At 34.5% G+C, this 17,135-nt stretch overlaps 1 protein-coding gene across 5 annotated transcripts in view; it reads left to right on the plus strand.

Moving 5' to 3' along the window:
* Nucleotides 1-17,135, plus strand: part of C3G (C3G guanyl-nucleotide exchange factor) — a 403,493-nt gene that overhangs the window by 258,107 nt on the left and 128,251 nt on the right. For all 5 annotated transcript variants that reach the window (XM_069820753.1, XM_069820750.1, XM_069820751.1 and 2 more), the window contains exon 7: nt 11,976-12,191. In XM_069820753.1, the coding sequence (XP_069676854.1) occupies nt 11,976-12,191 (216 nt within the window). The remainder of the gene's footprint in view (nt 1-11,975; nt 12,192-17,135) is intronic.

The following is a 17,135-nucleotide window of genomic DNA, read 5'->3' on the forward strand; positions in this document are numbered from 1 at the left end:
AATGGCAGAACTCAAGTAATCTTGAAGTAGGAGTTAAAAGTTTATCACGCACGGTCTTTTCGACCGTACGCGATCTCTGAAGAGTTAAAGTGTGAGTAGGCCTAATTATCTTAGTTTAAAAAAATTTTTAAAGTGTGCTTTTTGGAGTTTAAAATCTGGGATACCTGTTTTCAGCACATTCAGTCAGCCAAGGAAACTTGCTATATCACAAGAACTGAAAAGTCCTCTTACCTGCTTCTTTTAACAAATTCGGCATTGTTCTTTTGGTTTTAAATTACTTCGTTTCTCATGGATTAAATTACACAGAGGAATAGTCTTCAGAAAATTTAGTATTTTATTTGAATCTGGTAAACTTTTATTAGTCTTACTTACTGAATATTTCGCACTACACATAAAAAGAAAAAAAAAAAGCAAAAAACACTCAACAGTCGAAACTGCACAGCAGAACACAAAACACAACAAAACGCACCACCAGGCCTAAAATCGTTAACAATCGGATGCCAGCATATGAAGAAAATCAACGCTATGGGAAGGAAACATGTGAATACCAGCTTATGCGCATGCATTTTGCACGATTCCTTGCTGTATAGCAGCCTGTAGCAACATTCTCACAGCATACACCAAACTTGTCTGGCATATAAGCAGGAATAAAGGTTTTGGAGACTGCCAAACTGAGAGCAGGGCGTCATATTATTCTCTCTCTCTCTTCTGTCATAGGGATAAAATATATACATATATTGCCGTGAAAGCCTGCATACTAAGGGGGGGGTGTGTGTGTGTGTGTGTGTGTGCGTGTGCGTGTGCGTGTGCGTGTGCGTGTGCGTGTGCGTGTGCGTGTGCGTGTGCGTGTGCGCGTGCGCGTGCGCGTGCGCGTGCGCGCCCTTATTTTTCAACTTTCCTCCCACCCCTCTATCTTGTTCCAATCAACAAAAAAACGTTCTGTGCAAATTTTCAGGTCAATTGGACAACTGCAAGGCGACCCTCATCGACCATGAAGTTTTGAAATTTTAGCCCGGATAATATTTTTCTAATATTATTAGATAAACCTATGTGCTTTATTCACTTATTTTATAACTAAACATGATCTTATTGATGAATAATTTTTCAGTTATTGATTCAGAACTGTGTGTGCTAACTTGCTGACTGTTCGTGTAAAGTGACTTTCAAGACTTTTTTCCTAGAGTTGTAAAATGGCATCAACCTCTTCAGGTAGTTCGTCACATAAGTTAAGACAATACTTTTATGTCTCTCTTGTTGGCTACATCTTCAATCAAATCATCGGATCCAAACTACTTTCAAACCAGCAAGTTTTAAGCATTTTCTTCTACAATGTACAAGTTGTAAATCTTACGACAAAGAAAAGTATAGCATCGGTGATTAAAGAAGTTTTAATTTTTTGGGAAAAAGCACGAATCTGTACTGGAAAAAGTGACCACTGTGTTCATAAGTTATTCAAACTCTTTGATGACTGGAAAGGTTTATAGAAATATTTGAGTAGAACTACAGGTAAGGGAAAAGAAAAAAAATATATTTTTGTGGAAATTATGAACGATCTCTTTGACATAGTTCATTCAGAGCTTTGGGACAGATGAAAAATGAAGAGGATAAGAATTTTTAACGATGATTTTTCTTGGCAGAATTCCAAAGAACGGGATATCGTTTCATATACTAGGAGCTGGAAGTCATGCTAGGTGAATGGCAAAAGCAATTTTTGCATTCAAGATATACTTGTTTCAAGATCAATTTCAGGTATCTCATAAGGAGAAGAAATCTTTAGGAAGAATATGTATTTTTCTTGCACTAGTGTAGGCTATGTTCGAGCCTGGTTTCTGTTATCAGAAGCAATTAAAGCACCTTATCATGATTTCCTATTCATGTGTGAACTGATAAATGATCAGGATATTGATCCAGAAATCAAGCTGCTGCAAATAAATTTTCCAACCATCTCTGGTACTTAGTTCCCGAAACTGTGATTCTATCCTTATTTGATGATTATGTTCCAACAGTGGTTAAACAAGAAAAAGAAGAAGAAAATCAACTGAAGAGCTACATTCTGCAACAGAATGATTTTTCTTTCTTTACAAATATCGAGTTTTCGTCTTTTGTAACTTCTGGTACTAAAATTTTCTTCATGAGATTTTCTATCAGCACCGATTTCCTCAACAAAGACCCTTCAACTTGAAAGGATGGTCCTGTTTACAAAAGTAGAATTGAAAAACTTTAGAAGATAGTTGTTGTGAAGGACGTTGCAGAAAGAGAATTCAAATTCATTTAGGCTTACAATAATATTAATACAAAAGATGAAACAGAGAAACAATTTGCTTCACAGATTGTTACCAGAGACTGTAAATAATACCAAACTGCTACTAAATCCTCCCTTAGGAAAAAATAATGTTCAATGTTCGTTCATTTACATAGTGTTTTGATTCTATAGAAATTATTGTTGTAAATAAAAATGTGTTTCTCTTATAGAAGTTGTTTGCATTACTAAAAAAACCTTACATTTATTAAATTTTTCATTTTATTTTCAGGAATTTTTCGAATTAACTTTTTGGAAATTTCGTTCAGAATATTTTTGAACAATTGCTGGGGTCGCCAGAATGTCCACATAAATTTCTCTAAGAAGGAAAAAAGAAATGGTCGAGATAGGGAAGAGTATACCGTTTTTGTATGGAATTAATCTTTGCGTATACTATGTTCCAACTTCAAAGCATTTGAGGGTCGCCAAGCAGTTGTCTGATTGAGCTGTAAATTTGCACAGATCTTTTTTTGTCGTTTGGAACAAGTTAAGGGAGTGGGAGCAGCACAATTTTAACTTTCGGAAAATTACCTATACCTAAGGGCCACTCTAATATATATATATATATATATATATATATATATATATATTTATTATATTATATTTTATTAAATTAATTCAAAGGCATAATATCCATCAGAGATTACCTTTATTCTTGTTGGGAACTTCAGTGAGTGGTGGAGAAAGTGTTAACCAGGTGCCAAAAATGTATAAAAGGGGACAGTGCAGTTTTAACATGTTCTTGGTTAAATTGGGTGAGTATATAACATAATACAGCATCAGCTCAGCGTGCTGCTTGGCCTATAAGTGTGCCATTGCTACACACACCAAAGCTATCATGCAGATGTAACATATTATATTGAGACACTCTATACAGGGTGAACCGTAAGTAATGTAATTGCTTTTAATTAATTTAATTATTCTTTGAGATATTTCAAACAAAAATGTTTAATAAAATTTTGCTCGTTTTTGCCTTCTTTTCGATATAAAAGTTGTTTTATATGAAACATTTCATGGGGTGTTTTGGGAAAGCCATTGATTGAATTCCCAATATGTTCAATCAGTTTAAGAGAGCAATGCATTATGATAATAAATGATTGAAAGAATTTTAGTTTTGCCCTTTAAATGAGCAGAAATTTGATGGAAACAAATGTAACATTGAAAAATGACTTTGCAGAACGAAAAGTTACGTTTCTTTGGATAAAATTTCTGCACATTTAAAGAACAAAATTAAAATTCTTTCAATAATTTATTATCATAATACACTGTTCTCTTAAATTGACTAAGCATATTGGGAATTCAATCAATGGATTTCCTAAAACATGCTATGAAATGTTTCATATAAAACATTTTTTATCTTGAAAAGTAAGCAAAAACCAGCAAATTTGTATTAAACTTGATTTTTTTAAATACCTCAAATAATAACCTCCAGAAATTAATTATATTACTTACAATTCACCTTGCATAATGGACTGGGAATCTATCGATGTATGACGTGAAATATATGGCTGTCAGTTGGAGTGACTTTATCTTGCTGTGACGAAAGTTGGAATTTCATTTTCATTTCTGGTACTTACTTACAAATGGCTTTTAAGGAACCCGGAGGTTCATTGCCGCCCTCACATAAGCCTGCCATCGGTCCCTATCCTGAGCAAGATTAATCCAGTTTCTACCATCATATCCCACCTCCGACAAATCCATTTTAATATTATCCTACCATCTATGTCTCGGTCTCCCCAAAGGTCTTTTTCCCTCCGGTCTCTCAACTAACACTCTATATGCATTTCTGGATTCGCCCATACGTGCTACATGCCCTGCCCATCTCAAACATCTGGATTTAATATTCCTAATTATGTCAGGTGAAGAATTCAATGCATGCAGTTCTGCATTGTGTAACTTTCTCCATTCTCCCGTAACTTCATCCCTCTTAGCCCCAAATATTTTCTCACCTTCGTTACTTATTTTAATAAATTGTTATATGATTTATACGAGTCATGAATATACACTTCTTGGTAAGCCTATCTTCAACAGTTAAGTATTAATAATTGAGCAGTTTGGACTTTTTTCATTGCTAGTTGTCAAGAAATATGTACACACACAACATTTCGAAGAGAGAAAAAATTCCTTTTCACTTGAAGATCAAGAGAGATCCACTCTTGGAAACGTTACGTGTTTATACAGTATATTTTTTGACGACTAGCAATGACAAAAAGTCCGAACTGCTCGATTATTGAACAATTCACCGTTGCTCTCCCTGCCTCCCTCATTCAGATCAAGTTAAATATTAACAACAAGCTTGCAATCTTAGATGAGGCGCATGTTTCTGCTGTGACAAATTACACCTCTGTTAGAAAATACTGTTTATCTGAACTACACATTTCTGTTGATACGTGGTCCTGGTCTATGAAACAACTTCGAGAGACACAGAAAAAGAGAGAATTTAAAAAGTGAAGTGACTATCCTCAGAAAGATAGAGATGTAGAATGTATGCTCAAATATCAACTTTGAATTTTGAATAATGAAGTGATCTGGACTTTCATCTTATGAATGGAGGTAAACCTTCAAAATTACAGCATAAGTGGTACTCTGTACTGTCTTTGGATGCTGTACTGACACAAGCCACTGTAGGCATTGCAATTAGTTGGAAACATTACCCCATGTCCTAGGGAGCCGTCCCAAGGGCGAATTGCTACGAATTAAATGATACAATACTATCAGGACCCCTGTCGACCTAAGAGCTTAGAAGTGTACGAGGATTTACACTGCATTGCAGGTCGACATCATTGCCATCAACTGCAAAATTAAAGAAGCTGAAATAATCGATCCAACTATCCACTATGAAACCTCCATATCCCAACCCTTGGAGGTTAGTAAGGAGAAACAATGGATCTATAAACCTACCATTCCGTTTTTCCTCAGCAAACACTCCTTAAAGAATATTAATGTGGCTGATCTGATTCTCGGGGCGCAAGGAAATATCCCTGGCTTTTTTGTTAGATGATGTACTATATATATATATAAATGGCATGCTGAATTGAAACAGGATGTTGTTTTGTTGGTAATTAAGTACTCAATACTTATAATAAGGAATCGCTTATATGGTGTACATGGCACATAAATTGTTCAAATTAACAGTTTGTATATTTCTTTATGTTGAAAAAAAACCTATTATTCTTTGTGTTTAAGCAAACCCATATTTTGTGTCAGATAAATAAATTCAATTCAATTTGAATGGCTTGCACAGAATGTTCGAGTATGTAACACAAATATAAATACATAAATCCAAATGGAATAGAATTACGAATACATACCACTTCAGGATTACCCTCTTACTAGTAGTGGTAAAGCAATGGAGTCATGTTCATGGCACGGGCCCACTTGCAAAAATAAAATTTCGGATCCCCTGAAATAAAGTGTATAACTTATCAATAACTAACAATAACATAAGTATAATTACAGCAGGTATAAATTAAACTTTAATACAGTATATTTCCACGTTATAAGAACAAAGAGATTAATCGGTAATTATAGTAATATTATTAAAATAATAACAATTATTAATAAATTTTATTAAAAACAAAATATTTAATATACACGTGATTCACGAGGATTTACCCTCACTTACGGAGCTTATTTCTGAGCAAAAAAAGTCATATAAACATATGTCCTAATCTCAATATTTTCAGAGTTACACCAATTTGAATTTGTTTGCAAAATACTATTATTCTCTAGTTTTAAGGGTAAAAGAATATTACAGATAAAGAATGAGCTATTCAGGAGTATTATTTCTTTAATTACCTAGTATTCTGAAGCTGAAAATGTGTTGTGGATTCCATAGTTGCTTCGTACAGATTTTTTTTTTTTCAATTTTTAACTACAAAATTACATTTTCCTTACGCATTTGTCACAACAATTGTTACAAATACGCCACTCTTGTAAATTCTTCAAGACTGAACATTAGGATGCATAATTAAACTGTAAAGAATCAAGTTCCTAAAGTCGTATGATTTGTAACAATTTTTGTGATAAGTGCGTAAGAATAATGTAATTTTTAGTTAAAAATTGAAAAACTAAATCTGTACAAAGCAATTAAAAACACATTTTTAGCTTCAGAACATTAACCAATCAAAGAAATGATATTTCTGAATAGTTCATTCTCTATTTTATAATATTCTTTTACTCTTAAAACTAAATAAAAAAGGTATTTTACCAACAACTTCAAATCATTGTAACTCTGAAAATATTGAGATTAGGACTCATACTTATGACATTTTTTTGCTCAGAATGTCTTCGGAAATAAGCTCCGCAAGTGACTGTAAATCCTCGTGAATACTATACTATAGTATAATATATTGATTGAAATTAAGTAGGCAGGTAGGCCTATCAGTAAGCAAATACTTCTATCTGTTGTTTGTTGTACTTACTTATGAAACTTTACTGTACTCACATTGAACTCTAGTGAAACTGGACCATATGGTGTTCTTTCTGTGTTGCGAAGGTATTGATGATCAATGGATCTAACCCTTTCACATTCGATACTGAGGAAGCTGAGTTCACTTGTCTGTCTTGACTCATAGAATTCCGCAGATAGTTCTTTATAAGTTTTAGCTTCGAAAATGATCGTTCAGCTGAAGAAATAGTAACCGGAATATTTAGAAATAGGTAAAATGCCATGAATAAGTCTGGAACGCTAGCAGCTACGATTGAATTTTCTATTACTAATAGATTTGTTAAGTCATCTACAGAAGTTAATGAGGCTAATTCTTTTTTCAGAGCATTTCTGAAACCTATTACCTGGTCTGGGAATTCACTACATTAATCTTCCTCATACCGATATTTATTTTGAAGAACACTGCTGCATTGTGAATCTCTTCATCAGAAGCAGAATTTAGAAATTTTGGGAAAATAATTTTCAAGAAATGGTTAACATTATGCATACCGTCATCTGCTTTTTAATTGAGCTACAATGATGTCCAAACAGGCATTAAAAATTGTGGTTCTGAAATATATCTTGACACAGTTCATCAAAATGTTTTTTCACTTTTCGAATTCTTTTATTTTCACTTTATGGTGGAATGCCACAGATCTTTGCCAAAGATATAGCAGATGACATTGCTTCTTCAAAATTATTTCGGTAGCAAGATAAATTATCAGCTGCATTCTGAATAAGAGAACACACTTTATCAAGCTCTACATTTTCCGATTACATAATTTGTGATGCTAAATTAGTACATTCTAGAATCTTTGATTGCAACACTATCTGAAAAATGAATTGAAATTTCTCTGATTGGTTTTTCAAAGCAACAGCTTGTTCTCTTTCTTCCTTTTTGTTTTTAGATATCAATATTAGTTTTGACAGAACCTTAAGTACATCGACATAAGCATAATGCAGGACTTCAACAGACTGGTATCTTGAAGACCAACGTGTTGGGCAAAGTTCTTTTAAGGTATGAAAAGGTACCATTTGTTCCCATATTTTAATACTATGACTGAAGAAAAGATACAATATTTCCACTGTGTCATAAAAGGACCTAACTTCTTGAATTCCACATGGAGCATCATTAAGTACTAGATTTAAATTATGCGCTGCACAGTGTACATATTTTGCAGTTCTTTGTCTTTGTTTAATTCTCGTTCTGACACCTTTGTATATGCCTGACATATTGGCACAACCGTAATACCTCTGACCACGTCATTTAGTTAATAAGAGTCCCTTTTCGTCTATTGCACTGAGTATTTCCTTCTCTATACCTATTGCACTTTGATCTTTTATTTCGCTGAAACCTAAGAAGTTTTCATTTATCTTCACGTCACAAGACTTTCCAGTTACGGGTTTCCAATCTCTCAGACTCGAAAATGACGTTTCTGCTGTAGTAGGATCTTTATTGACATCGTTAGTAGGAGTTGAACGAACTCCAACTACTCTGGAAGCATGCTCTTTATTTGCGGGTTTTTCTCAAGAATGTTAACCACAGATGCCACACTGGGAATGCTTCCATTCCACGTTTGCAAGATATCTAAAAACAAGTTTTGGTGTCACATTACTTTTTCTTTATCAACATCATCTTTTAAATGTTTACCGAGTGCCTGAAACTCAGTTTTTGTGCTAATGGGAAATTTTTCTGTGTTTACTATGAAGTCTTAAACTTGAATAAGACTGTAATGCATTCTGTGATTGTATCGACAACTTCATTGAAAACTTAGCCATACAAGTCTTCTGGGGTGTTGGAAGGAAAAACATCTCTGTTTTCTGCATAACCTATTCAATGGGAAATCCGTCTTTTTCTTAGTATAATCGGCTGTGAAGCACAGACTCTGATTTGTCATTAACATCATCCCAGAAAGATTTATATTACTTTCTGACGTTTTGAGGTCTCTTAGAAGTTGAAGCAAAATGGAGATCATTTCTATGTCCTGCTGAAAGTGAGGCAATTGTTCTTGAAGTGCTGTGTTGATCATGTCGACATGGCCGAAAACTTTGCAAGGCAGAGAAAGATGAAAGAAAAAGTCAAAAGTTGTCATTTGAATGCCAAACCTGTTGACTTTGACACCAGCATTCTACTTTTCTGACTGCTAATTCCTGCATTAAGTTTAGGAGTCCATTGTAATTGGAGAGGATTGATGACAGAGAATGAAACCATACAGTTTACCAAGTTGGACAAGAAAGGACTTAAATTCTTGGATGGTCCATTGCCATCATCACTTTGAAGCTCTGTAAATATGCTGAACCTTTTCGGAGAGTCTCAGATGAAATTGATTATTTCTGAAACCAGGTTTAATATGTTGTGGCGTCCACTAATTTCCTTTACCAAGTCTTGCACAGTATGGCTCAAAGAATGAGCCATGCAATGCACCAAGACTGCTCTTGGTTCCTCCCTTTTTATTCTGTTCTGTATGACATTTAAATCTCCTTTCGTGTTATGAGATTTGTCGAAACATTAACATTTAAGTTGAATCTTCAAAGGACATCCATGATGATATGGAATAGTATGTCAGACTTCTTATTTGTTGCCAAATGGAACACAAGGAACAATTCTTCTGTTTTCAAACCATCTGGATTGATTCTGAACAGATACACGCTCATGGTGGATAGAAAAATCCGAAATCTCATCCATTATAATCGTGTAGTGTTTGGCCTGAACAATCTGAGAAATCAAAGATCATGTTATGTGGTAGCTTATGATCTATAATATTTCATTGCAGACTTAATGGGAGCACTATTTAAATGACTTTCTGTCCATAAACGTCTTTAAAATTGGGAAATCTTCACACAATCTCAAAAGGTTAACAATGTTCCTTGACTTGTCAGCGTCTTGCATCGTAAAAATGTTATTTTGAGATTTTAACTTCAACAAACAGCTTAATGGGTAGCGCACATGTCATTTAAATAGACACTACTGTAGTTGGAAAAATAAACATATTCCTGTATGATGCAGGTGTTGGGGTATGATTTTATGCCAAAACCGGAATTTTGGTTTCGAGAGCATTTTAGGTCTAAGAACTTGGTAGGATCCCCCTTAGGAATTACCACTCATATGAGAATGATAACCATGTACTGAATATGGAGAAATCTGGTTTGTTGCCTCGTTGGACTTGTGTGTTTCATAAAGACATCAACAGTTCTAGAATTATCCTGAGTAGTGCAAGCGCTGAAAGGTAATATGACATTCATTTCTCCCACTCCTAGCTGCTCAGTTCCCACTCGTAATCACTTCCTCACAGCACCCACCAAGCTCACAACTTATGTTGGATGTCCACACTGCATATATTGACTCGCGTCCATGAATAATGACAAATTATTTAAAGTACAAACCCTATTCCTCCCAAAAATTATAAATTAAATCCATCAATGTATAAGTTTATATGTATATCAGGAATGTATATTATTGTATATATCACTGGAGGAAAAGAAAGACTGAATGGATAGAAGATAATGGATGCGAAGAAAAGAAAAATGTCGAAAGACATTATAAAACTGGATGATGAAGACGAGTTTGTAGGTAAAGGTATCCCATACATGTCTTGTGGCCCATGGGTGCTTGGAAGCAGAGCTCCATACCTTCTTACACATTCTAAAATTTGTTGTTATTGCTGTTGTTATTATTATTATTATCATTTTTTATTTTTTTTTATACCTATAAGCCTAAATCTCTCTCTCCAGCTGTCACATGCATCAAAGCTGCCAATTTACATTATATTAATTCAGATCCGTTTAATGTCTAGTTTGTTGTTTGACTATTCTTATATTAAGAATATTCATTTCAACTTCATTCGTTTGTGTTGTTTTTAGCTTTTCTGTATCATGTATTTTTGTAGTTATCTATTCATTTTGTCATTATTGTTTATTTGTATTTGTCTCTAATTTGAATAATTATTTCTATGCACTGTTTTTGTTATCTATTCATTTTGTCATTATTGTTTATTTGTATTTGTGTGTAATTTTAATAATTATTTGTATGCACTGTTTTGTTATTCCTTGTACACTGTAAATCTTGTGCTAACTTTTATCTTGTGCTGAACTGTTATTGGCCCCAGGCTGTTGTACAACACAATAAATATTAGTAAATAAATAAATAAAAAATTATTGTCACACATCTGTGACACAGTGCATGAGGATTGGCCACTAAATGGAAACTAAGAGGTAGAACTTCAACTGAGAGGATTCAATTCGGCATCGGAAGTGGAATCTGGTATGGCTTAGTGGATAAAGCCCCAGCACTTAGAGCCGAAAATCTGGGTTCGAGGCCCGGTTCCATAGAGAATTTTCTCCGCTCCACTCATCCTTCATCATATGGTAATGCAGAATTCCTGCACGAAAATATCATATGTACTTCGGTACATCACAATAATATTATTATTGTTGTTGTTGTTATCAGTGCCTTTTTTTTTCTCGAGAAAAGGTGTGGAATTCTCTGTAATAGTTATTTATGCAACTAATGGGATATGAACATCATTAATGCTCGTATATGTTTTACAAGAACGAGGCGTAAGCTGAGTTCTATAATTACATGAGAGTGGTAATTATGCTCATCCCACTAGTTGCATACAGTATTTTATCTGTGTTTATTTAATGTGTTTAATGTCGTTTTTAACCTCCTTTCCGGTTAACTTAAGACTTTCAAGTCTAAGTGGAGTTCAAAGAAATATTATGTTAAAAGCATAGTTATTAACACGTTCTTGGTTCCAGGATGAAAAATATAACAAGAAAGTGCTGGAACCCCACTGGTTATTATTATTATTATTATTATTATTATTATTATTGTTGTTGTTATTATACCTATAATATCAGTAGTCTGAATTATTGCACATGATCCGATTACGATTTTGTTAATTTTGTGGGGTATGTGGAACTTTAGAGTCAAAATATGACCATTACTTTCATTACACTTTCTTTCTTGGTCTTTATGAATGCTTTATGAAGTTTCATTTATATTTTTCGAAGGTTTATCATCTGTTGTGAAGTATGAATGGAGGTGGTGATCCATTTGTGTGTGATATTCATAATAGGCAGACAACGATAATTATGCTTGTAAACTTGATTGTATTTGTTTTGGGATGAAACAGTGTATATTATACTTATTAATAGACTTTAATCATTGTGGAAGTAGGAGTGTTTTTCAAGGAGTCAGAGCTACAACATTCTGTTATGGGAAAATGTGTGTTGTTTGTTACGCAGGTTCAGCAATTATTTTGAATGGAAATTCATCATGTTGCTGCTGGGATAGTTCTTCAAGCACAACCTCCACAGAACAGATGTCGAATACTGACAAGAACCCTGGATCAGCTTCTATACTTCTTGGCCAGCACCCAGACTTGCAGCAGTTGGACTCTACCAGAAAGTCACCTCTCTTCAGCACGGACCTGCCTCCCATACCTCCAGGCACAGTTTTGGGCAAGTGTGATAATTTATCATACTCTATAGTTATGAACAGGGAGAATGGTTTTGCAGTTAGTAAGTCATATAAACCTTTCCTCCACCACATTAAGAACATTAGCTGCAGACACAAATAATATTTCGTAATAGTATTGGTACATTAATTATGTAGTTTTTCTAGAATTTAATTGAATTAAATTGAATGTCGGAAGGGAGCACTACGACCTAGCACCAGTGGCGGCTGCTCCCTACGTGCTAACATACTGTAGCACGCCATAAAATTATCGTCGAAATAATATTGTTAAAAAAACGCACATAATACAAATTCTGCTTATAATAGTTCACTATTTTCGATAATTTGGTGCTATAGACTCAATGGAATCCATCCTTCCTCTATGTGCTAATTCCCAATTTAGGCCGGCTAGCAGTGTCTGCTCATGCGCAGAATAGCACTTCACCTCGTCCCTCCTTGATATTTTGTCCTGCTTTTTCACACACCATGCTCACTATTATGCAGCGCGGTACTCTCTTCTTCACTTTGTTTTGGTGAAATTTTCTCTCTTCCCTTCTATATTCTTTGGTTCGTAGCAGTCGACGGAACAGTGCTGCCTAGACACCGCTAAAGATATAACTTTGAAATAAAGACAGTACGTTTTATATATGTAGGTTATTTTTGCTTTCTGTGTTTTTCATAAATATAATCGTATTGAAATACATTTTTGAACGTTTGTGTAAACAGGTTTACTTTTATATAATCTCAGCAGATAGTTTTGAGTTTATTATCTACGTGTTACGGGGTCTATGTTGGCATACCTTTTCACGGGAGTCCTTTAAATTGGGATTATTTTCCACATTCAAAACAGTGTGTGTAGATTTATGAGATTCATTATCTTTTATGCTGTGGTCATTTTAAATATATATTCTGCTGTGTGTCTGTCTATAGTGTAATTCAAATATATAATATAAGTTCAATGTGTATGTTAATCCAGAGACAGGTTTTAATATTGGGATTATAAACAGTTTCAAAAATATACTGTAGTTATATCATGATGAACTCCATCGATTCATTACTCAAAACTGCTCTCTCCAAGCAGACATAGAAGATTAAATTAGAATTAAAAATCTAGGGCGGCCAACACCAATATTGTGCAGAAAGTAAAGGATGGTAAAAACTATGTGTACACTAGGAAATGTAACAGAAGAGTTTATGACAACAGTGACTGGATATGTGGATGCGAAATACGAAATGCTCTGTTCTGCTTCCCTTGCCTCCTATTTAGTAGCTGTGATTCATGTCTATGACAGGTGTCAAAGATCTTGGTCTCTGAATGAATATATAAAGAAACATTCACACAGCAAGAAACATAAACTCGTGTGATCTTTGTATGATTGGCACCGCAAATATTGCAGGGCAGTTAATAGAGCTTATCAAGAATCAGCACAGAAACATAATGAGAAAGTCAATATATTTTATCGAAAATAATTGATTGTATTACATTTTGTGGGAAATTTGAACTAGCGCTACGTGGCCACGATGAGACAGAAACGTCAGATAATCTCGGTGTGTTCATAGGTCTTACTAATCTGATAAGCAGCGTGGACAGTGTAGTGAGAGAATACATTGAAAATAGCAAAGTGTTTAAAGGCAATTCTAAATCGATTCAAAATGTCGACGGATGGATTTCACCTTCAAAAATTAGGAGAGCCTAAAAATATTTTTAGCATGCTATTATTTTCAGGTACGAGCCACCACTGCCTAGCACTTGCACCGTCTGCTGCTACCATTTATCATTATTTACCATAAACCACTCTGCTACCATTTGTGCATCTTTGCTACCATTTGTGCCACTCATCAGATGTTAGGCGCACTGAGTCTCTGAGTCTATTGGTGGGTGCAGTGGAATAGCGATGCATAAGGCAATCAAATAATGAATGCAAGTTTTATAACAAACAATGTAATTGACTGAATGATGGATAATAGACAATACATGAATGAATTGATATACAACAAATAATGATGAAGCTGAATAGAAGTACTGTAACAAGAATACAGTCTGAAAATATATGTGTTGAACTATTGAGTATTGTTATATCATATGACTTTATCCTAAATGTTCTCTTACACCAAATAAACAGCATTAGGTATACACAAAACTAACTTGTAAATTGACATGAACCTAATACTCATATCTAACAACCTCACACTATCTCAGTCATGCATTAGTGCTCACAATACACGAGTCCTATTCAACACTATACATAACAAAACCATATTCAATATCGTACATAATTGAGTATTTAATTTTGTAGATAATTATTGCAATACACGAGTCCCGCGTATACTAGTACAATATTTTCTGAAGGGAGAATTCTAGTGCCGGAGAACCACACACATTCAACTAGTATCACAAATATGATTATACTTAATCAGTTACGATACCTTTCAAACTATAATTACACATCAGCACAATATAAGACAACAAACATAATAAACGCAGAGAGAGAGAAAGGAGATAACTAGTACTGAAATAATCTGAGCAACGTAATTAATTTAACCTTAAAAATGATAGACGCAAATAGTTATGATAGCCGATTCTACTATTCATAGCAATGTTCTCGAATCTACTACCAAATTCACAAATATGACGTATAATACCACGCAAATTACCAACTACCACGCAAATCACCAACTACATTCGTTCCTCAATGCAATCTGCCCAAGATGCTAACAGACGAAATTGATTCCACAATGCGGCTTCCTAGCAGATGAATTAACTCTACAAAGCAAGTTTCCTGAGTAATTCATCCTTACGACGCCAGTCTCCTAATTATCCTCACAATGTTTAGCCTACAATGCTGGTTCCCTGAGTGAGTTAGCGATCTCTCCGTAGCTACCAAGAAAACTAGCTTTCCCCCTCTCTAACTTACCTCGCGATCTAGCCAGCCAATAGGAAAAATTAACAGGAATTATGCATAGTAAAGATGGCCCTGTCACAATATGGCGGCTATGTGAAGAATGTCAGTGGTACAGCAAGCTAGTAGGATTGACTGCGATGTTGAGCATGGCTCACACTGCGACCTAGAAGATCTATTTTGGTTACCCTCGAGTTGCTTTCCCAATCCACAACACCCGACTACACTAAGGTTCACTGCATATCCAGATTTCAAGCAAGCAACCCCACTCATTCCTAGACCAGTCTCCAACTATCGCCAGGTGGCATTCAGGAAAGACTATTGAATGATAATGGAGTGGAGATTGGCTGGAATGATGTTGATGCCTAATATGGGGAAGTGGGAGAACCCCGAGAAAACTCCCATTTGCTATCTTGTCCGCCATTAGTGTCACTATGGATTATTTTTTCTAGACTCAATTCAGTTCCTTTATTGTTTATGAGTCCAAAGAGTTGTTAACGACCTACTGAAAGGAATTATTTTAAATTATTTCAAATTACAAAATGAATGTATTAGTAAGGTTTGTAACAATTACATTCTCAAGTTCAACATGTAGTCAGCTGGCACAATTTTTCTTTTGAATGACATGTTATGTATTGTTGGTTTAATTCTAGAATGCTGTCGTCATTCAATAGTACCGTATTGCTGTTGAGATGTAAAAATGACGTAATATAGGCGAAAAATTGTTTTTGAGCTCTGTATTCGTTTCGGAATATAATTTGTATTTTTTACTTTGTAGTTTTATTTGTTTGGAGTTCGTTTTTGTTTCTAACTTTTTTTTTCCATGAAAATAAACTTTAATGAAATATAAAATCATATATAGACCTAACTACAAGAATATATTTCAGAATTTAATTTTTGTTTATTTTCTTATGTTTTATTTGTTTTTGTTTCTAATTTCTATTTATATCAAAATAAATTTACAGGAAACAAAAAAACCATAATATAAATTTAACTACAAGAAAATATTTCAAAATACAACTTTATAGCTTTCTTTTGTTTTATTTATTTGGTTTGTTTTGTGTTTTAATAATTTTTATTTACATAAAAATCAACGGATTCTTACGAAACTTGGTACCAGCAGCAGGCCTAGAATGCACTGACCTATCTACATACATGTTTAATACAACTTATTGTGGTGAGCGTTATTGTGCTACTACATATATCTAACTAAGCAACTACATTTGATTTGATGATAAAGATGAGCTAGAGTAGCACAGCCAGGTTTAAAAAACTTTTCCTATCAGAGAAGTCAAGGAAATCTGGCTTCAAAATTCGATTGGAGTTTCATTACTGGATTTTCAGCATAAGAATTCTCTTCAGCTTCAACTGGAGGAGTTTTGGTTGAATTTCGTACACTTTTTTTTCTTTTCTTCGGTATCTGAATACATGGTGAGTTTCTCATGTCCTGTTTTCTTGTTTCTTTTTCTTCTTTCTCCATTCGCTTGTTTCTTACAATTATTCTCAATCTCTCCTACGTATCTTCCATTAATTTTTCCTTCTTGAGCTGCAACTCCATCCTGGTATGTATTCTTGATCCTTGTCACTGTAACAAATTTCATCATCGAACTCTACATTGTCTTCATACCATCATCTGAACTTTCGTCTATAATTTGCATAATTTTGTCAGGATCATCACATAACATTTCATCCAGTGTTACTTTGTTAGATAAAACACTTACTTACTTACTTACATACTTACTGGCTCTTAAGGAACCCAGAGGTTCATTTCCGCCCTCACATAAGCCCACCATCGGTCCCTATCCTGAGCAAGATTAATCCATTCTCTATTATCATATCCCATCTCCCTCAAATCCATTCTAATATTATCTTCCCATCTACGTCTCGTCCTCCCTAGAGGTCTTTTTCCCTCCGGCCTCCCAACTAACACTCCATATGCATTTTTGGATTTCCAAACCCTCTCTGTTATCCTGGACTTTCCTAATGGCATACTCTAGACCAAAGTTAAAGAGTAAAGCTGATAGTGCATCTTCTTGCTTTAGCCCACAG

The sequence above is a fragment of the Periplaneta americana genome, chromosome 3 (genome assembly GCF_040183065.1).
Source record: "Periplaneta americana isolate PAMFEO1 chromosome 3, P.americana_PAMFEO1_priV1, whole genome shotgun sequence".
NCBI lineage: Eukaryota > Metazoa > Arthropoda > Insecta > Blattodea > Blattidae > Periplaneta > Periplaneta americana.